The 21,441-nt window shown below is 42.5% G+C and overlaps 2 protein-coding genes across 5 annotated transcripts in view; both read right to left on the reverse strand.

The window, feature by feature from the left end:
- Positions 1–364: 364 nt before the first annotated feature.
- On the reverse strand, positions 365–14,053 carry jam2a (junctional adhesion molecule 2a). Of its 4 annotated transcripts, none has more exons than XM_015050159.1 (11): positions 13,338–14,053; positions 7,296–7,361; positions 7,019–7,129; positions 5,924–6,073; positions 5,627–5,814; positions 5,214–5,316; positions 5,017–5,124; positions 4,890–4,902; positions 2,468–2,539; positions 1,316–1,349; positions 365–1,231 (listed from the first exon to the last, which is right to left on the reverse strand). In XM_015050159.1, exons 1-11 carry the CDS (start codon positions 13,495–13,497, stop codon positions 1,193–1,195), a joined length of 1,044 nt encoding a protein of 347 aa, XP_014905645.1. In that variant the 5' UTR covers positions 13,498–14,053; the 3' UTR covers positions 365–1,192. The 4 variants fall into 4 exon arrangements, with proteins under 4 accessions (XP_014905645.1, XP_014905644.1, XP_014905647.1 ...); XM_015050158.1 differs by having other exon boundaries at positions 4,890–4,905; XM_015050161.1 differs by lacking the exon at positions 2,468–2,539 and having other exon boundaries at positions 13,338–14,047.
- A 1,887-nt stretch (positions 14,054–15,940) lies between these two features.
- Positions 15,941–21,441, reverse strand: part of mrpl39 (mitochondrial ribosomal protein L39) — an 11,193-nt gene continuing 5,692 nt past the window's right edge. Inside the window, exons 7-10 of the mRNA XM_015050162.1 lie at positions 21,261–21,326; positions 21,013–21,166; positions 18,562–18,609; positions 15,941–16,071 (exon numbers count right to left, since the gene is read on the reverse strand). Of these exons, the coding sequence (XP_014905648.1) occupies positions 16,012–16,071; positions 18,562–18,609; positions 21,013–21,166; positions 21,261–21,326 (328 nt within the window). The 3' untranslated portion in view covers positions 15,941–16,011. The remainder of the gene's footprint in view (positions 16,072–18,561; positions 18,610–21,012; positions 21,167–21,260; positions 21,327–21,441) is intronic.

Consider the following 21,441-nt stretch of genomic DNA (forward strand, 5'->3'; position numbering starts at 1 on the left):
GACTGAATTACAGTGAGCCGAATGTCTGGTGACCTAGATAGAAATTGGCTGTCACTCTGAATTAGTCTTGAGAGTGCCACATTATGACAAGGTCAGGGATGCATTTAAAGTCTCTCCAGGATGACTGTTTGAAGCCGAAAATAGCAGCGGAAATGCTGTTTTTATTCGACACACTGCTTAAAATTTTAGGCCGGCGCTGCCATGCTTTGAGATCGATCTCAGGAGGCTCCAGATAAAAAGCACGAGCAGGTCCAGCGCTCATCTAGAGTCACTTGAAAGATTCGTGTATAGTTTTGCTCTCCGAGCTGCTGGTGCTCTTTATTATTTACGCCTCTGGGAACGTACAGGAAAATGAAGAGGACATGATAGAAAAGGATGTTTATTAGAAAAGAAAAAAAACTTTTATTGATTCATTCAAATAAAACTCTATAGTCATCCACACGTCATTCGATAAACAGTGGCACGAGAATATATATATATAAAGACAGAAAAGTAAGGCAAGTTTGTTTACAAAAAAGCGTGATCCCGAGATCGATATGACTGTGAAATTAAAAAGGCACAAGGTTTACTGTAGATAATTTATGTATACATTTATCAAAGAAGACCATGCAGGCACATCAGGACGGAGGGGGGGTTGGTCTCAAGTTGAACAAGTCAAACTTATTCCTCCTGGTTTTTACTAAGATCGTGATATGGGGATTTTAATGATGTTTGGGCCTGAGACAGAAGACAAAATACTGACTGGAGGTAAGCTCTATTTAAGTCTGAGTTGTCTGGAAACAACTGAAATAATTCAGTATGGCTTCAGAAGATTCCCCTTAGATTCAGTTTCTAAAATGGAAATAAAAGTCACTTGAATTAAACATCAGTCTTTGGTTTAAAAAAAAAAAAAAAAAAAAGGTAAAGACAGAGGCTAACTTTCTAGATATGACCAGCAGGGGGCGGCAGAGTACCAGGGCGCTGCTTTGAGTCCCGTAAGAGAAGAGGATTTCGATGGGCAAAAAGTGAACAGCACAAAAAGCAAGATGTAATCAAAGATTAAAATCAAAACAAAGCGAGGATCGAGTTTGGTGTTTGCTGGAAGATCAAAAGTGGGGAAAGAGATCTGAATCCATCGTTGGCACCTCATCACAGGAGGAGGGACGGAAGAGGGGGAGAGGGGGTTATTGTCCGTCGAAGGAGAGCCATCTTCTCAGAGCATGAACGACTGAGTGTGTTTGAAATCCTGGGGCTGACGAGGGACAGAAGCAAAATAATTTATGTCTGGGTGATCAGAATCTAAAGAAGAGCAGCGGTAGACGGGGAGGACACTTACTTCTTGGGGTGGGGGGACATAGTTGACGTTGGACCTGAAAGACAAAACCAACGTGAGGACAGCAGACAGCTGCATTCTGACTCATACTACACATATATCGTACAAGGAACTGAGTGAAAGGCACCTCTGAGTCAAGATTTAACGGAGCACAGCGAAGAGCGTAACAGATAAAAAGCACAAGCTGCTATTTTGTACCTCCAAACAAACCTTTGTTTTTAGCGCATGTTTTATGATAATTGAGTAGTTTTATTTAGTCATAGAAATGATCCAACTTTACATACAAGTTAAGTTTTCAGTTAAATCTATTGGTATTGACAAAACCTCTGGAGAAATGGCACTGAAGTGACAGTTTTTAATTTATTCAGATATGTGGTAATTCTTATCTCTAATAGCAACGCACATGGAGTGTCTGAGCTGAAGTAGAATAAAACATAATCAGGAAATTACAGTCAAATGTCGTTTTAAATGCGGCTTTCCACTCCAGGTAAGATACTGACTACCTACAGCTCTCACATACTGCCCTGTTTTAAACAAAGATGTCTATTATCTTGTCAATCTGTCACATTCACTGCGCACTTTAACTTTAATGAAGCAGGTAAATTTTTTAGTAGACTCATTAACATTTCTACCTGGCTTCATAAATATTCCATTTGTTATTTAATAATGTACAGATGCCAAAGTTGATGTGATGAATTATTCAGATTTGGTGATTGTTTAGAGGTGAGGGAGTCTGGTTTTACATTTTGACCCGAAGCTAAAGTTTCTCCTGAACTTTAGGGGAAAATAATTAGACATTTCCATCTTGAACACTGGACTGAAATGATGAGAACGGAGGTTATTTTTCTTATTACTGGATGTTCCTGCTCTTCCGTGTGTTCAATATGCAGCAAGCTTTCAGGACCAAGAGGAAACAAAGAAACGACTCCAACAGTAAAAGAAATCAGCTTAGCAGCAAGTAATTAACACCTTATCTTGTTAGTTTAATCCAAACAAAACGGCCGTGGCCACGATTTATTTCCCCAGCGGAGAGACGGAGAGGGTGGGGGGATGGGGAGGACGTTTCTCGGCCGTGTTCAGCCGTTTCCTGGAGTCGGTGCCGGTAATGAGATTTAAACTCTTCTGGCTGTAAGTTCGTCCTCGTGTTTCACTCACGTGTCGTCCGCTCTGTGTAGGGTTTGGCTGCTGATGTGGGCCGCGCCGTGACACTGGGAGATCCAGAACGACCTGCGGGGGTATCAGGTTGGCGGCTTTAACCACAGCGGGCTCATGTTGCACTGCACACCATGCGGGAGTTCGGAGGCAAGTCGCTCGCGGAAAGGTGCAGGGATGCGGGTCCACGCACCCCGTCGCGTTCGAACAACTACGATCTTTAGCATTTTTACATCTAGACTAAAGATTGCAGCCTACAGGTGATGAAAACCCAACATTCAGTTTCTCTGAAAGCCATAAAACTGCATCTTTTGCATGTATTTGTGCATAAGTGTGGCAAAAAGTCTGTTCGCCTCTCTCCTTTGAACCAAAAAAAAGTTTTCCTTTCACTAAACTTCCCATTAATCCCCTTCCATTCTGTAGTTTGTGATCAGCCAGTTAATTTTTTTTTTCTTTTAAATCTGAGAAAGTGAACTTGGAAGTTTTCAGTCGCTGAAAACCAAAACCATTATAATGCATTCTTGCAACTGAGATCATTTATTAGTAAGACAATTTAACTAGTTAGGAGTAGGTATGATGAGAGCATATTAAGAAGCAGATAGTTAAATAAGAAAAAGAAGAGTCAGCTAATAGTGTTATGAGATTTAAATTCATTCAGATTAGTAATAGTTAGCTCTGTATCTGTATCGCTCTGACTGCTGTTGAGCTCAGGTAAGACATTTACCGTTTATAATTACTCCACAAAACCACTCTTAATCCTATTGAGTTAATGGAGACAGGAAGTCTCCTTTGTAGTTAAGTGGATATATTTCCTCATCTAAGGGATGTCGCATACTTGGACTATCTGCAGGTGTGATGCTCAGAGTCACTAGAACAGATTGGATCCTGCAGCTGAACTCATTCAGATCATCTCGGAGTGTTTTTGCAGTAAAGGCAAACACAACTCTTTTTTTTTTACTTTTGCACCACTGTTCTTTCTGCCCTTTGGATGTTCACGTCGCCACGAGTAACCGCGTGCGTGTCGGCCGCTCAGCGCGATATTCCGCCGATGTAATCCCGAGATAACAATAGAGACGGATTAAATCAAACAAAGACGAATACAGTTTGACCTTTTCGTAGACGGATAATGACCTCAGTTTTTCCTGTGCAGATAGCTCCCAGTTGGACTTAGCAGCATAATACTTTGACACCGCGAAAGCCAGGAGGTGAACACTCCTAAAGCGTTTAGTTGTCAAAGACGACGGAATAAGCTGGATATTTTACTTCTCCAATCTGTTTTATAATTTTTTTTTTTTTTTTTTTTAATGGAAAAAAAGTTGATTTAACCAGGGTTTATTTCTGTCCTCTTCAGGTTTTCCACACAGGAAGTGCATCGATGTTGCACGGCCTCCATGATATCATGCAAACTTGATCTTTGTAGTCTTTAGATACCTTCTTTTTCCTCGAAGAGATTTTGTAGATCAAGCACAATGATTCCTTGCCTCCGAATTAAATTAGATTTTTCTTTGAAGACGTTTAGAATGTAATTATTAGGCTTGTGGAGCATTAATACTTTAATCTGTATCTGATATGCACGGACGGAAGTTGACAGCTTCTACAAAACGGTTTCTGTGGCGCTACAATAATGAGCAATTCAGACTGAAAGTGAATAATTTATAAGCGTATGTCTGTCCTAGCACCGACTCCATCTTCAGCATCCAGGATCCACTGATTTGGCAGGACAATTATTAATAATTTAAAAGTACATGAAAGCCAAAATCATTACTGACCAACCACAAAAAGGCCACAGAAACAGATCTGAAAACATCAGAACAATGTCTACAAATTGAAGCTGTACCAAAAAAGCATTTGCAAATGAATATATATATATATATATATATATATATATATATATATATATATATATATATATATATATTTTCTTTTTTAAGTTGTGGTTGAAAGTATTTAGACATCATGGTGTAGCTTTAAGAAATTTAAGTGGAATCATGTTAATAAAAATGGCACATCCTGCCTTTCTTTCTTTTTTTTTTTTTGGTTTGAAATCTGTTAGGTCTGAGGATTCAGTTTCTGTAAACATATTTAACCACCGGAGGAAAGGGAGACAAATGTGCTGTAGATTGTTTGGTAGAGATGCTTTTTAATCCTGCAGAAATTGAAGGGAGATTATCCCCATTTCTGTACTGAAACATATGTTCTCAATTTTTTAGATTTAATTTTTAAAAGAGTATTAAAAACGGTAAAACAGCGGTCGCGTTGAAGCATTACGGATATATGATTTCTTTCCTTTTTGTTCCTTTTTGTCTGCTTGCAGAATGAGGAAAAAGATGTCCTGAGATTTTCTTCAAATACAAGAAGTTAATAGTAAAATAATTTTTTTTTGGTATGCCAGACTTTGAGGTGACTGTACAAGAAAAGTTCTTACCTCCCTCTGTGTCCTTCTAGACGGGTCATATCCACGGTAAAAAAAACAAACAAAAAAAAAACAATTACCAATCAACATCATGTTAATAAATACAAAACTTTTATCTGATGTTGGCAAAGACACCTACGAGTCAACAAGCCGTTGCGATGCAGCAGCATCCCGCCGCAGCCGCACACCACCAGCAGCAGGAAGACCACCACCACGGCCCCCAGGATGACGGTGATGTTCACGTCCTCTGCAAAACCAGAGAGACTTGAAATTCAATCGGTGGGAGGTGCGGGGGGGGGGGGGGGACACCGGGGGGCGGTTACAGAACAGCCTTACCTATGGTCATGTGCTTGGCCTCACACATTTTGGGCGAGCCCACCCCGTTGGACGCCAGGCAGCTGTAGCGACCGCTGTCCTCCTTGGTGACCGCCTTGAACTCCTGCAGAGAAGCAAAACTTCAACGAGGAATCTAGAATATTAACTACCTGGCAAAACTATGTATTACAGCCACAATGGATTTCACGTAAAGTCATGTTTGAATCTAGTTTGTCCGGCACGTCTTAGTCAAAAAATACTAAAATGAAAGTAAGGCGGTTCTATAAAGTACTGACTGAATTTGAACACATTTCAAATCCTGCATACGATAAACCATCTTTAACCTCCGTTTAACAAGATACGACTCTGAAGGAGACGGTCATGAACGCTCGCCCTGCCTTCTGTTTCTCCCTCTAATCTGCATGCCGCCTCACCAGTATTCCCGTGTGGGAGTTGATTAGATAGGTCGCGTTGGCGTGACGGGGCTTGCTGATTGGCTTGTTGTCCTTGAACCAGGAGTACGTGGCAGGCGGGACGCTCTGTTGGTCCCGACAGCGCAGCTGGACGGCCGAGCCCGTCACGGCCGAGGCGGGGACTTCGCACATGGGGGTCTGCGGGGGCACTGGGTGACGACGAAGTGAGAAAGAGTGAGCCAGAAATTTGGGTTTGTCCAAAAAAAATAGCAAAAAAAAAAAAAAACAAAAAAAAAACGGTTTATGTTTCTTCCTTACCCAAGACGTTGAGGGTCACGTTGGTCTCGCCCAGGCTGACCGTGTCCAGGGACGCGCTGATCTCGCAGCGGTACTCTCCGGCGTCCTCCTGGGTCACTCTGTGCAGGGTCACCGTCGCCCCGTCGATGGTCGCTCGGCCTTCAAAGGGACCTGGGAGGAAAGTCGGAAGGTCTTGAGTGGCTGAAAGCGTCGCAGGCGCTGAAGAAAAGACTTACGAGTTTTTTTGTTTGTTTTCCCCCAACAGAGGCAAATTCAGCTGCAGTCAACGTACTCAGAGCTGGTTATAAACTAAAAACAAGTGAAGTGAAATTGAACTGAAGGGATGTTTTCTCTGTGAATCCCAACGAAAGCATAATCGTCCAACTAAAATGGTAAACCTAAAGTGACAAGGCTGCAGTTACATAGAGGTTATGAAACGGGAGGATTTGGCCACAGTGGGACCAAACTGCCTGGGATTAGGAGTCAGATAAAGTGACTTAAAAATAAAATAATGACACTGATGTCAAACATTTTTGCTGCTATCATTTTAAAAAATTGAATACATGTTTACAGAGGTCATTAGAGGTCAAGAGGCCGGTCCACAGTTACCGAAATCATGCTGAGTTGATGGCAGTCAACTTTAATGACCTCTAAATGTTGATCTTCCATCTCATCACGGTTTCAGCATTCAGAGCTGAAGCTCAAATAAACATGCTTCTTCTGCTCTTTGAAACACACGAGTGAAGGAATAACAAGCTGGTTCTATATCAGGGAAGAAATTGTCGCAGCCACCATCAAGCACCACAAAAAGAAAACGCCACTCTCTTTGTGTGGTTGTATCGTCCCAGAGGAAAAAAACAAAAAACTGCTTCCTTAACGAAGCAAGAGCCACGACTGGTTAATTGACCGGTGGAGGCGGCGGCAGGTCAAAGACGGTCATCAACAGGGTCTGTCTGGTGAAAGCTCGCGTTCATTACCATTCAGCCTCAAAGACGAGAGGTTAAACTTCCACCACACCACTGACATTCATCAGTCGGCTGCATCTTAACGAATTAGAGTCTGAAACTTTGATGATTAAATCAGCTCATCTGTCGTACGGATGGGATCAAAACAAACCTCTGAAGCGTCCGTCGAAGTAGACAAAGGAGACTTCTTTTGCCTTCTTCTTCCACTCGATGCGCGGGTTCGGGTCTCTCTCCGTGTGGAACAGGCACGACAGCTCTGCGTCTGAAAGGCGGGAGAGCGCGACCAATCAGGGGCCTCCTCCACGGCGGGCAAAGGATCAGTAGCATTTTAATGGCCCGATCTATTTATAGCCACCCGGTTTGCTGTCGCGAAGAAAGCGGACAGAGGCGTTTCCTTCCACTTGTATTTTTGTCCCCCCTGTCCTCACCTGAGAACTCCTCCACCTCCACCTTAGGTCTGTTGGTCGACACGGTGACGGGAACTGAAGGGGAACCTGGAGGAAGAACACAAAAGAGAACATTCATATGAAGTGGATCATATTTTTGATGAAACTAATGCAAAGGAAACAAAGTGGCGTCGTGATTCTGATGAGCAGGTTTCTGAGGATGATGAAAACATGTTTTTATCTGTTTGTGCTCTTGTCACTGAAGGCCTAGAGGTATTTTCAGAGCAACAGTCTCCTGAACTAAAATGAAGACCTGGAACTTCAACAGTGTCAGACAATCTGAAACACTAAAGTGACCAAAAGAACTGAACTGTGACTGGCCTAGCATCAGACTGAACTCGTTGGAATGACTGTCAGTGGTGCTGAATGTTTTCCACTGGCGACTAAAGGGTTGACCACACCAGTCGGTCACTGGTGGATCATGTGTATTTGATTAGAGGCGTGAGGCTGGAACCCTGCTGATTCTTAAAAAGTGGTTCAACTGTGATTTTACTAAAGTACAATATCATCTGTGCAGAACGATAAAAGACCAAAGGGCAATTTTACCCTGGTGAGTAACGGAGGCTTTTTCCGACCATTGTTCTTTCAAATGACAAATCTAAATTTATAAATAAGCAAGAGGCCTTTATTCAGTGGACCAGTTTCCTGTTAGTCTATGACTTCCTGAGCTGGCTCCACTGCTGCACTGCTAAACGTGCAGAGTCGCAGAGGGCTTCCCACTAGGTTCGTAACTTAGTTACTAAGTTAGTAGTCCCGTTAAGCCGCCTCCAGTTAAAGCATGTCGGACCGAGGCGGAAAGAGACCATCAAGAGGGAACGATGCACAAAATTAGGAGCCAGGCCGATGAGCTGCTCCACATTTATGAAAGGCGTTCACAGGCTTTAAGATCCAACTGGCAGATAAGGTTTTTGACTGTGTACACTTGGAACGGCAGCTGTTATCTGCTGTTTTATTACACTCTTCCAACCTTTTGGCTCAGCTTTCCCTGCTTTCTGTAGCATCGCCTCTCTGTGTGCAAGCAGCCTATTGTTCCCCAGCTTTGGCGCAGAACAGAAAGAAAGGGACTGGGATCTCGCAGGTTCAAGTCCTGGGAGCAGGCTGGTGTAGGTAGAGGAAGCCAGTTCTCCTGAAAACTATATCTATACGAAGCCACAAGGTTATTCAGCTCTTAAGCTTCCCTGCAGTTTTATGATAGTCTTAAAAGACAAAATCAACAGCTATCGGTTTGGTTGGTGCAGTCAGTAAAGTGCTGTGCTGTGAATCTGGTGATTGTGAGTTCAAATCCCAAACATGGCAACCTCTAAATGCAGTGTGTGTGAAAATGTCTAGATGTGCTTGGGTCAGGTGGAGACAGGATGCCAGGGGAGAGCCAAAATTGTTTTACTTTAATTTTCTTTCTAAACCGTCAGTGTATATTGCCAGCAGTTTTAAGAGACAAACAGGGAACTACTCTGCACGTTGGTTGGCACAGTTAGTAAAGAACCAATGTTTCAACTGCTGGCACCATTGACAGCAGAAAAAATAAATTTCATCATTTCTTCTTAAATATGTTTTTTTTTTTTATCAAACTATTTTTACTCCAGGAATGCACCGATTTCAAAGTGTTTTGCTGATACTGCCGATATTCCTGTTTTCTTGTTTTTGGAATATCGGCAGTATCAGCAACTAACTTTGAAATCGGTGCATTTCTGGAGTAAAAACAGTTTGATAAATAAAACCATATAAGCAGAAATTATGTTTTTCTGATCATATAGCCTTAATTTTGACTGATTATGATGAACTTTGTGTGTTTTAATCTAAAAATCCCAAATAAAGCATGCATTTCCACTTAATGTACAGATCAAGATTTGAACCCACGTCTTTTGTCTCTGGTGTCCAATGCCATATCCTGTGGACCACATGTCCTTCCTCCCTTCAGAAGTTTCTTGTGGCGCATTTATCTTTAGAGGTGTCAATATTGACTGAAAGATGCTGACAAAATAGACATCCTTTCCATGCACTGATTTCAAATTTTTTTGGTGATGCTGCCGATTTTTCATTTTCTTGGTTTTTGGCATCAAAACCGAGAAAATGAAAATTCCTTCCCAGGATTTGAGCCCTTGTCCTTCATACTTGAAGGCTGATGCCTTAACCTGTAGACCACATGTCCTTCCACACTTCAGAAGTTTCTCGTGGCACATTTATCTTTCCAGGTGTCAATATTGACAAAGAGGCTAATAAGAAGTATACACTATGTTTTCTTACCAAGATTTGAACCCATGTCCGCCGTACTTGACGTCTGATGCCATAACCTGTAAACTGCACTATTTTCCACGCTTTGGAAGTGTTTCATAGCAAATGTATCTTTTCTGCTGTCAATGGTGCCAGCAGTTGACGAAACATTGGTTCTTTACTAACTGTGCCAACCAACGTGCAGAGTAGTTCCCTGTTTGTCTCTTAAAACTGCTGGCAATATACACTGACGGTTTAGAAAGAAAATTAAAGCAAAACAATTTTGGCTCTCCCCTGGCATCCTGTCTCCACCTGACCCAAGCACATCTAGACATTTTCACACACACTGCATTTAGAGGTTGCCATGTTTGGGATTTGAACTCACAATCACCAGATTCACAGCACAGCACTTTACTGACTGCACCAACCAAACCGATAGCTGTTGACTTTGTCTTTTAAGACTATCATAAAACTGCAGGGAAGCTTAAGAGCTGAATAACCTTGTGGCTTCGTATAGATATAGTTTTCAGGAGAACTGGCTTCCTCTACCTACACCAGCCTGCTCCCAGGACTTGAACCTGCGAGATCCCAGTCCCTTTCTTTCTGTTCTGCGCCAAAGCTGGGGAACAATAGGCTGCTTGCACACAGAGAGGCGATGCTACAGAAAGCAGGGAAAGCTGAGCCAAAAGGTTGGAAGAGTGTAATAAAACAGCAGATAACAGCTGCCGTTCCAAGTGTACACAGTCAAAAACCTTATCTGCCAGTTGGATCTTAAAGCCTGTGAACGCCTTTCATAAATGTGGAGCAGCTCATCGGCCTGGCTCCTAATTTTGTGCATCGTTCCCTCTTGATGGTCTCTTTCCGCCTCGGTCCGACATGCTTTAACTGGAGGCGGCTTAACGGGATTATTGTAACTTTGGCCCGCGTACCTCGACACCCTCGGGGAAGTGCGATCTCACCAAAGGAGGGGCGAGACGAGGAGGAAAGATGCAATCAAATTAAAAGGGGACAAGAATGAACGATCAAGGAGAGATGAGCGTCCCTAAGAATAGAATACAAATGGAGTGAAGGAGAACGAGTCGCACTGAGTGGAGGAAGGAAGGGAGGCGGAGGGGGAACAGGGGACTTAAGACCTGCAGGAGCATGAATAAAAGAGCGAGTGGGACTGAGGGGGAAAGAAATGGTCTCTGACAGGAGGAAGGAGAAATGGGAGAAAGTCTTGTTGTACAATGTGAGAGCAGGCCTGGTGCCACCTTTGAGGAGTGTGTCTGAAAAAACAGAAACATAGCAGGGATGACAAAATGCCTGCACAGACACGGTTGGAGAACAAGGAAGAAAAGAGGTCCTGCTTCGAATGCCGACGACCTTTACAACCTCGATTTAACCGTGAAGGTGTTGACTGACTGCTTCTCTTGGCTGCAGAGGAATCTGTCCGTTATTTGGTCTTGTTCAGTGAACTTGACATCATGCGATCACAGGTCAGATGTAATCTATATTTGACCTTTGTAAATATCATTAGAGAATCAGATCCAATCGGGAGCATCCTGTCAGGGCGGGGCCCCTGTTTGCATCCTAAATGACCCACGAAAAACCAGGTGAGTTCAGGAAACAGGAAAAGAGACAGATACCCGCTAAGCCCAGTGTCGTTTGTCACCTTGGATCAAACAAGATTCTTCCAACGAGAATGAGTCGGAAAGTTGTTTTCGGCAGATCTTGATAAGTTATGCATGTGCGTCGCAGCGGGAGGTCCCTGGCGGTTTACCGATATAGCATCAAACAGGGGCCTCTGTGGTAATTAAAAAACACTCCTGCACTGAGCGCGTGGCATTAGCATGAACCAAACACGGCGACGGCTTATGAGCTCAGAGGGACAGCCGCGTCTTGGCCGAGCAGAAAATAGAAGGACGGCACACTCTGGGCTTGGCTCGGCTCTCGGACTCTCGTTACAAGAGTCCGTACAGGGTGTTACGAAGACCAGGCTGGGCGCTGGCAGGCCTGAGTCAGGGTCAGAAGCGTGGCGCGGTAATAATTAAGGCACTTATTCAAATTAACAGGGAACAGATGAGAGAGGGAGGGAGACGGACCCAAAGGAAGCACCCTGTCTGGCTGTGCGATGGAGATAAAGTGGATGGCACGTGTTTTAAGGCTGCAGAGAAAAACAGGACGTGAACTCTACGCATTCCCGCATGTGTGTGTGTGTGTGTGTGTGAGTGTGTGTGTATGCTTCTGAACAAAGGCCGACTGTGTGAGCTGAACGCAGGGAGAGCAACAGCTGTCTCAGGCAGGCACACCATGTGTGGGAGACAGAGATTGATATTTGGGATGGTGGCTCTCTCGCTACAGAGACACGCCCAGTTCTCTCTCGGTTTCGGCAGAAGACGAGGCCGAAAACCTACAGCTCTGAACTCAGTGGCCTGACAGGTGGCGAAATGTCACCGACACGGAGTAAAAGTGTGCATCACTCACTCGCGCTTGTCTCCTCGCATCAGTCAAAGCATTTCCTCCTCCCTGGACGTCAGCCCGGTTTCTCAAACAGGATAATCAGGAGGGACTCTGATTATCCTCTGTGTTTAAAATTAAATGTTTTTTTTTTTTTTTTTTTTTTATCTCCGCCTGCCTTGTTGCAAACCTTCCTGTCTCCGGGAAGTGTCTGAGGAAAGCTGGTAGTTGGAAGTAGCTTTTCACTGACCTCATGCAAACATCTGCCCCTTCTCTTGCCAACACCTTCACGTGGCGAGACGCCAATACAAGTTCAAGGCCAAACCTCTAGGAGCCCAGCCCAGGCGCGCCGATAAAACAACAAAATTATAATTATAAAATTACAACTAAAATATCTGCCTAGATACAATCTAGTTGTGCATCTTTGCTTCACTAACTAATGCACACTGACGATAAAAACACAGATGGGCAATAAAATATAGATTTTTACTTCAGGATTTTACAGGTTTTTAAAAGGCATGTCGAAGAACAAACTGCTCATTTAGCTAGGGTTGATGACATCACACGAGAGACCAGAATCAAGCCAATCAGCTGGGTTTAGTTAAGGTAAACAGGCAGCTTTAAAATAAATAAATAATTAAATAAAGTACTGGAGGTAAGATTGAGTGGAGATGTTGCCTGTCTGAGTTGGAGTCTGGCTCCGTTATGGATGCTGTGGTGGATAACGAGGTTGAAGCAGAACTTAAGGTGTTTGAAAAGTGTCCATCTGGCTGGTTTCCATGGATATTCTCCATCTCCACCCATAAAATGCATGACTTTAAAGTCTCAGCTTACTATACTCAAAGTCAACTCAACAACTGGCGACGATTGAGTGAATAAATGCGCGGTAGGATTGGGCTCATCCTACTGGTTATTTTTACAGCTGTAAATGTGCAAAGCGTACAGAATAAACACAACCACCTTTTAGGGAGATTTTAAACAAATAAAAAACAAACAAACAAGTAAATGTACTGAAAAGAAGTCTGATTGGTCAATGTACCTTTTGTGATGTCACCAGACGCATGTCCACCTGAAAGCTTCGTTTTTAAAAGGAAAGTATTTTAAATACATTTGCAGCAGAACAACAACAACAAATCTGACCGTGACATGTTTGAAAAGTCACAAACTGTATCTAAAAGTGAGTTTGATTGATTTTCCAGAAAAAAAGTCTAGCCGGTCGCTTTAAAAATAGGATCCTAACCCCCAAAGCGTTAAACTAATTGGCTAAGTGTTTATCTTAATCCAGCCAATGAAACCATCATAAACAAAAGGATCGGTTCGGCTGCCGAGAGAGCAAGCGCTCCATTTAGATGTACACTTTTGGTTTCCACTTACATTGCATGAGTAAAATAACAATAGGAAGATACAGGGACGTCCCCTCCATTGTCGTCCACAACTCTGGCCGAGTCTCGTCTTCCGTGGACGGCGCGGGGGACGCAGATCGCGGAGCCTCGGCGTTCTTCTCACACTTGTTCACAACTCTCCGATCGTTCATCCAGCATCCACGGAATAAACTGCCGTCCAGACCTGGGGAGGGAGGGAGGGAGGGAAGGGGGTTTGGGGAGGGAGGAAGGGGCAGGAGAAGGCGACCGGACTGCCCCGGCGGGGAGCTGCTTTTACAGCGGGAAGAGCGGGGCGCAGCGTGCCGGCGGCGGAGACGTCGGGCAGGGAATGGCGAGCATCGGTCACTGTCTCGGATGCGAATCGATGCCCCGTTTTTCCCCCCCCCTTTCTTTCTTTCTCGTGCCGTGCTGTTTCGGCGCTGATTGAGATTGAGGTGGAGATGAGAGGAGAGAGCGCGAGATAGAGAGGGAGAGAGAAGGAGAGAGAGAGGGAGGCGGGCAGAGCGACGGAGCGCTTAGAGCGCAGCGCCGTGTCCAAAGACGCGCACTGCACCGACGGCTGCTCCATCCTCACGCATGAACTTGATGTTGGTAAATGTTGGATAAAAATAGTCTACTCATTCAACTCCAATTTGCACAACTGTCGTATTTTTGATCAGGTGGGAGAAAAAAACAACATAAAAGGAATCCACAAAAAATAAAAATAATAAAATAAAAAAAAAAAAAATAAAAACAGAAAAACGATCCCTTGACGTTTTTCACCACGTTGCAGCCACAAACTTTAATGTTATTGATTGGAATTTTACAAAGCAGAAACTAAATACCAGAAAAACTGAACACACATTCCTAACAGTGGTACATAGTGGTGGCAGCATCATGCTCTGGGCCAGGGAAATTTCTCACTCTGCAAGAAGTCCAGTTTCTGGTTGCGCAAAGCAGGTAAACAAACCCAGAATACCTGCAGCTAATGTGGGTAGCTAGAAGCAGTAATCAAGTAGCATTTATGTAAAATAAGGAATATAAAAATCATGCTTTTTCTCCTTCATCACTTTGTGTTGACCAGCTGCATTATCAAATACATAGATGATAAATTATTTTAAGATATCCGACTTAAAATTGGAAAGATCCATAAATATGTCGGCTTTAATATCAATTCAAAATATCTCACGATGGGCAGGGACTGAAAGAGGAGCAAAAGCAAATGAGGTGGATTAGCACTAATGATGAGTAAAGATGTCCCGCCCTTCCCCCAGAAATATGTAGATTTTAGTAAAGGCTTCCAGAGGTCATCAATGGTCAACCAGTCATTAATTTAGCTAATGTTTGGGTTGCAGGTTGATCTGTGATAACTGCTGGAAACTTTGTGAAGATCTTACAGATTGCATCGGCACAAACTAACATTTTTGCCACGCAAACGTTTGACACCAACTACATGGCCTTTACTCAGGCCTGATGGTGTCATCTAGGACATGCTGCCGTGGGAGATTGTTGCCAGGAAACTGAGTCTGAAATCAGAGGTGTAATCAGATTTGTTGCAAGACTGACTGCTACTGGAGATTCACAAAGATTCTTAGAAGAAGATACTTTGATGACACGAGTTACAGCAATATTTAATTGCCTTTTGGGATACATGAAGTATCTTTGAATTAAATTCAGTTTTAGGAATGCTTGTCACTTTATATTCAGTGTAAAAGTTACGTCTTAACACTGTTCGAATTAAACAGTTTCTCCTTTCTACAGTTTCTCCTACGGTAAAACAGAGAAACTTCACTATTAATAAACAGAATATGAACAGAAAGTAAACAATCAAGGCCAGTTAGAAAATGTGTCTCTTCTCTGCTGCAACTACAGCTTACTTTGTGTCTTCTCCTAAATGTTAAATGTTTCTCCATTTTGGTCACGCGGATCGCTTTCTGATGGCGTTATGTCGATCCGCAGCCGTCACCGTCCAAACTCGTAAAAACCTCCTACGCACGCACGCGCGCGCACAGACACGCACACACACGCACACACACACACACACACACAGTGTAACCAGAAGAAAACACAATATGAAACTAAACTAAAACCTGCTGCTGCTAAACTTGCTCTTCACCATAAAAAAAAGGACTTTATGATTTCATATCTCAATGAGTGAATTATTGTGGAGGCATTCAAGCTCCTCAGCTGGTGCAGGCGCTGGACTTCAAGTGTGCAGCACATGTTGCGGGGTGTGTCTCTCCGCAGGGTGTTGGATCAGGGACGCCCGATTGGCACCGACAGCTGCGGCGAGCGTTTCTGATGGGAGTTCTGTGGAAGTCAGATGATTAGTTTTCGTGCAGGTTTACCAGAAGTGGAATTTCCCCAAAGAAGATGACGCACCTCTTGGGTCCAATTCATCACGGCACTTCTGGCGAAAACAAGTCAAAAGACACCAGCTTAGGTGCTCCGGTTAAACTCGGAGGGTCAGGAGCCACCTGTTTGACCACTGAGACACACAGCAGCTGCGGGTACACACGCACACACACGGCCTTTGTTGCAAAAAGCAGACACATGTCACTTTATCTATTTTGGTTAATTTGTTTACAGCTGCAAGAATCACAAAACTGAAGCAGATTTGTGGCTAATGTTGAGCATTTATTGAACAAATGATACACGGCTGAGGGTCTGACTAGGGTGGAAGACGGTCACTGAGCCGAGTCAGGAGAGGGGGGTGGAGTTGATTCTTGTTTCGCTCCTGCTTCTACCTGCCGAAGTGAAAGAAGAAAAAGAAAGAAAAGAAAAAGAACAAGGGTGCATCACTTATTCACGAAGGTGTACAAATGGCAAAACGTTCATGGTGCGGGGTCGTGATGCCGGTTTGCGGCGTGGGCGGCAGCGTTTGGAGCGCCAGCTGGAGGCAGACGGGAGACGCGCCTCCCTGCTGCCTGCAGCCGGCTGACGCAGCGCATCCGCCCACACCTTCTGCTGCTTTCCAGCCGTCCCTGCCTTGTTCTGTGTGCCAGTGGACGACACGTCCAGACTTCAAGCCTCCAAAATACAACAACAACATTGACAACTGCACAGCCCTGAGATAAACACAAGACGATGTTGTATGCAGCAGAACAGAAGAAGATTTGTCTTCCTGATTCACTGGAGTGTGTCTGTTTCTTTAAAAACTAACTAAAGCAGGAAGAGATGCACCGGTCCGATGTTAATATCTGAATCGGTCCCCATAGTGAAAAAAAAAAAAAAAAAATGGAGTATCGATGACAAATGTGCCAGATCCATACAGTCAGATCTATGCAGTGTAATTCTACACTTTGTGCTCAGAGCGACGTTGTGCTTTATCGTTTATTTTACATTGTATTAGAATTCCTAATTTCGCTTTCTGAACAATTTGAAAAAAGGTTTGCTGCAGTTTTTTTTTAACTGGACTGGAAAGTCAGATATTCTTTCCACAAACTGCTGCAAATGTTCAGAGCACAGAAGTACTAGATATAACACCCCGCGCCCCCCCAAAAAAACAAACAGCTGCTTTTTGAGAAAAACTTTGCAAATGTAGATTTCTAGCTGGATAGTCAGAGTAACTACTGTTACTCTGACTAGAGTAACAGTCAGAGTTACTGTTACTCTGATAAAAGCTGTTTTATCAGCTTTTTCGCTGATAAAACAGCGAAAAAGCTGTTTTATCTGCAAACATCAAACTTAAAGCAGGCGTGAAACTTACAATTTAGCCCAAAATTATTCATACCTCTCTCAAATATATATTTTAAATCCATTTATTCAACCAAAATATCTCTAAATATTTATTTCTGCTTTGGAAATTATTTTACTATCAATGTTGCACTTGTTATTTCTTCATTATTACAGCAATCAAACCTTTTTTACCCATCAGTCTTTAAATGATATCACCATTTTTTGGTATTAAGAGGTAAAAATTGAAGTATGATTTGCCAATAAACTATAATTCACATCATATACTGGAGTAAACGTCCTTGACAGAAGTTTCTAACTAACTGGTGGCGTATCTGCTTTGCCACCATATGGGATCCAGAGGACAATCAGGACGCTGCCCTCTGCACACACACACACACACACACACACACACACACACACATCACACACACACACTCTAAGAGCTGCATCTATTAGACTCAGGTGATAAAAACACAGCAGACTACAAAAAAGGAAGAGCGAACCGTCCTGCAGCCGCTCAGGCTGCGCTGATAGAAGTTTTACTTCAGGAAAATGTAGGCCACGCAGCACACAACGTCATCAGCTGCCAAGTTAAGAGTTTCTATAAACGAACACCTTTTTTTTAACCCCTTTAAATTACGCAATCACTGGTGCCAGCAAAAATTTTTTTTTTGCCAACATGGATCCTAAATTAACTCTTAGCCTACTTTACATTTGCAGAATCCTGTGCTGCAGGGCGGCCGAGGCGTTCATCATGCTGAAATGAGACTTTTTCCAGACCTGAATTAATGATTCGCACTCAATTTTAAAATATAGAATACTAGACCGGACCAGAAATTTAGGATGGAAATTCCTACAGTAGGAAAGAAAAGCTTTAAATACAAATGAAAAACAAAATGTGAAGAAAGAAGGGAGGACATAAGGAAGAAACTTAGAAACCAAGGAAGACGGGGAAGACGAAAGGAAGAGTTTAAAGAAATAAAGGAAGGAAAGATCTAAAGGAAGAAAGGAAGGAGATAAGTCTAGAAGTGAGGATGTTAGGATACAAATGCAGCAGGGGATAAATGTTTTTCTATGCTCTTATTTATTTTAAATTCTTATCCAGACCTGGAAAACGATGAAATCAAATGACTTAATGTTTGATCCTTTTCCCGGCTGCGTAGGGAAACAGAGCAGATTGTCCTCTGCGTCGTCTCCAAATCTCCGCCCCATTTGCAGCTCTGAACTTGGAGAGGTTTAAAAATACTTCTTCCCTTGGATCTCCAGTTAGCGTCTGTGTTTTTGATGCTGCGCTCGCACCGGCAGGATGGGACCTGCTGTTTCCGAAAGATTACAGCCCACCATGCATCTCCTCTGCTTTTTTTCTTTTTTTTTGCCAGCATTAGAATGAAGGCAATAAAAATAGCAGTGGTAAATCCTAACCTCTGGCTGCAGCTAGGGAAGCTGGCAAAAACGTGAAGCAGGCAGTTTGTTTGGACACCCGTCCAATAAGCCCTGAAACGCTGAGGGGCTCCTGTCAGCTGCGCGAGGTAGAGAACCGAAATGTTTGCTGTCCTTACCAGCTTCTCTGCCCGCTCCCTCAGCCTCCTCCAGACCGTGTGATGAGCCTGCAGAAAGAAAGAGGAAACGTGACATGATGCGGGCACATGTGCACAGACACGGAGCACACATCGCAGCTGAGGCGCGTCGCTGTGGAAACGGCTGATTGTTTTGTGTCCATTGTTGACTTGCGATTCATTGCAAATTAACCACAGGGTTTTTTTTTCCTTGATGTTAACAGAATATTTCTCCATGTTTCTTTATGTGCTTATGTTTATATTTGCAAACAAACACGACACACATATCATCAGAAAAACTCTATAAATGGAAGCACGTCCTCTAAAAACATCCCTTTTTACCATTACAAAAGGAAATGAACAAAAACTGATTTTAAGTGATTAAAACAAGGAAACAAATAAAGTGCAATGAATAAAATGTAGCGCAACACAGAACTAGGACTCATTCTTTTCATTTCTTTTGTTACCATTTTTACTTTAATTGCTTGAAAACAACAAAAACAAACATCTAATTTTACAAACTGAACCATAAAAAAAAATTACAAATTTTGTTTTCCTGACAAAGAATCATAAGAAGAAGCTTATTAAAAGCTAAAAATGTTCATCTGTTGAAGGCTTTGTGCCGCTTCAGGAGTGATTAACAGAAGGACGGAATAGTAAAGGGATGAAGAAGGAAGAAAGAACTGATGATGACCAGATGGACGGGTGGAGGGACGGATGAAGAAAAGGTAGCTGACAATGGAAAGAAAGGGAAGGATGGAATGAAGGTAGAAAGAAGGACAGAAGGTCATAGGAGATGTAGGATAAGAGGTGGGAAGACGGACGGACAGATGGATGAGAACAACGGAGACAACATAGGAGTTAGAAACCAAAGGAAGGGAAGGAAGTCAGCTAGAAATCCACTTTTAAAATTAAGTAACTAACAGCAGAATCAAATTTCAATCAGATCATGCAAGATTTGCTTTAATTCTATTTCTTTTTGTATCGAATCAAAAAGAAACAGAATTAAGCAGAGAAAATGTCGCAGAACCACGGAAAGAACAACAACAAGCTTCCTGTAAAAACAGGAAGGGAGTGAAGTTACCAGGCTACAGATTTATGAAAAATAATTCTGACTATTCCTCATTTCCATGTATGAAAGATTTACAGAAAAGACCCAACACAAAAGACATGCATTAACGTTGCTTTCTCTTGTAAAGAATGAACAAAGCTAACTTTGGTTTCAAATAATCTGAATAATGGATAGTTCCTGTTTTCTTTTCAGAAGACCACTTATATTAAATCCAAATATATTATGATGAGTATAACTAATGAGTTGTGGTTTCCAAAATATTACAAATGAGTGTTAAATCAGAGAAGCTGACAGTCGATGAACGAATGTAAATCAACGTTGCAAAAGAGGAACTGATTGGAGGTTTTCAGGAAGGCCTCAGGACATAATGCCTCCAAGGCAAAGGTGGATTTCAGATCATCTACTCAAGCAGACGGCCAATGAAACAAGCCTGGCAACAACGCTAGCCAACGCAAGCACCTCCATCGGGTGGGAAAGCCCTAAAATGGCGAACACAAAAGAGGAAACTTTGGTTGTTTCCTAGAGGGAAATTCGAGGCAAGATCCTGATGGACAAAGAGCCCTGCTGCTGTTTGTTTCTCCAGACCAGGAAAACACTGAACCTGCACATGTTTCCCGAGCGGTGAGGTGAGGAAGAGTGTGACTGCAGCTGAAGCTGCTGATGCTGAGCAGGCTACTGGGGGGAAAAAAAACTGCTGAACCAGTTCAGTTCAACAGAGCAGTGCAGAGGAAAACATTTACACACCACTGATAAAATGGTTAATGTTGTAGTTTTTACATCGTTTTGGTTTATCCTCCACAACACTGAGCTGCATTTACACCAGTAGAAAAGAGAAGATCTAATCCGGTTTAGATCTCTTTCCTTCATCTTATCTCGAATGCATCCATTTAATATGGGACACAGAGCTCCTTCTAATACATTAAATACAGCATGCAAACAGCTCCCCCTCCTGGCAAAAGAGGGAACAGGATTTTAAATATCAGTGAAATGGAAGAAAAACAATATTTTTTTTATGGCCAATATTTATTAAATGAAATTCTTTCAATATTAATAATAATAAAAAAAACTTCCATTAACAGGGCAGTTAATAACTTATAAAAAAATATTATTTTTTTTATTAAAAAAGTAAAAATAAATAAATAAATAAAATAAAATAAATAAGATCCATAAAATGAACTCAATTTAATTTTGTTTTAATTCCACATAATAAAAAACTTACCTTAACAGGATTATATTAATTTAAATTAGTGGGACAGTAAATAATTCATCACCACATCTAATATTTATCATGATAACTACTTTAAAAACTTCAATATTAGGTGCAGTTAATGTAATTAAAAGCTTAAAAGGGCCAGAAATTTGCTGGGCTTAGATCGGCCTACCTGTAGCTGCAGAGGCAGAGAGAGGCCCTGCGTTCTGCGGTGGTGACCCCAGGGACCCTGACCCAGGCTGTGCATAGCCGTCACCTCATACTGGGAGCACAGGCCTGTTCTGGCCACTAGAGGGCCCCCACTCAGCAGCACATGATCACCGCATCTAAAGGAAATACAGACAGATTGTCAAATTGAGGAAAAATAAATAACCAAGTAAATAAATAAATAATAATAATAATATTAATAATAATAATCACCTATAGAGCATGACTGTGCCTTTAGGACTGTCTGATGCTTTCTGTTCTACTTCCTCCTGTTTACACCTGAGACACAGAACAATAGAAAGTGAGAAAACACACTTTTTTTTTTTTTTTTTTTTTTTTTGGGGTTGGGAATGTTTCGGGTCGTGTGGGCCTGGTTTTGGGGAAAACCCCCAGC

Source organism: Poecilia latipinna, unplaced genomic scaffold (genome assembly GCF_001443285.1).
Source record: "Poecilia latipinna isolate Pla-1442-1.1 unplaced genomic scaffold, P_latipinna-1.0 Scaffold978, whole genome shotgun sequence".
In the NCBI taxonomy this organism is placed as follows: domain Eukaryota; kingdom Metazoa; phylum Chordata; class Actinopteri; order Cyprinodontiformes; family Poeciliidae; genus Poecilia; species Poecilia latipinna.

Excerpts from the sequence above, each read along its gene's own strand:
- jam2a (XM_015050158.1), bottom strand. The coding sequence starts at position 13,497 with ATGAACGATCGGAGAGTTGTGAACAAGTGTGAGAAGAACGCCGAGGCT. Across the intron at positions 6,074-7,018 it reads CTTCGACGGACGCTTCAGAG|GTCCCTTTGAAGGCCGAGCG; the intron begins GTTTGTTTTGAT and ends CTTTCCTCCCAG. Across the intron at positions 5,317-5,626 it reads ACTCCCACACGGGAATACTG|GAGTTCAAGGCGGTCACCAA; the intron begins GTGAGGCGGCAT and ends GCTTCTCTGCAG.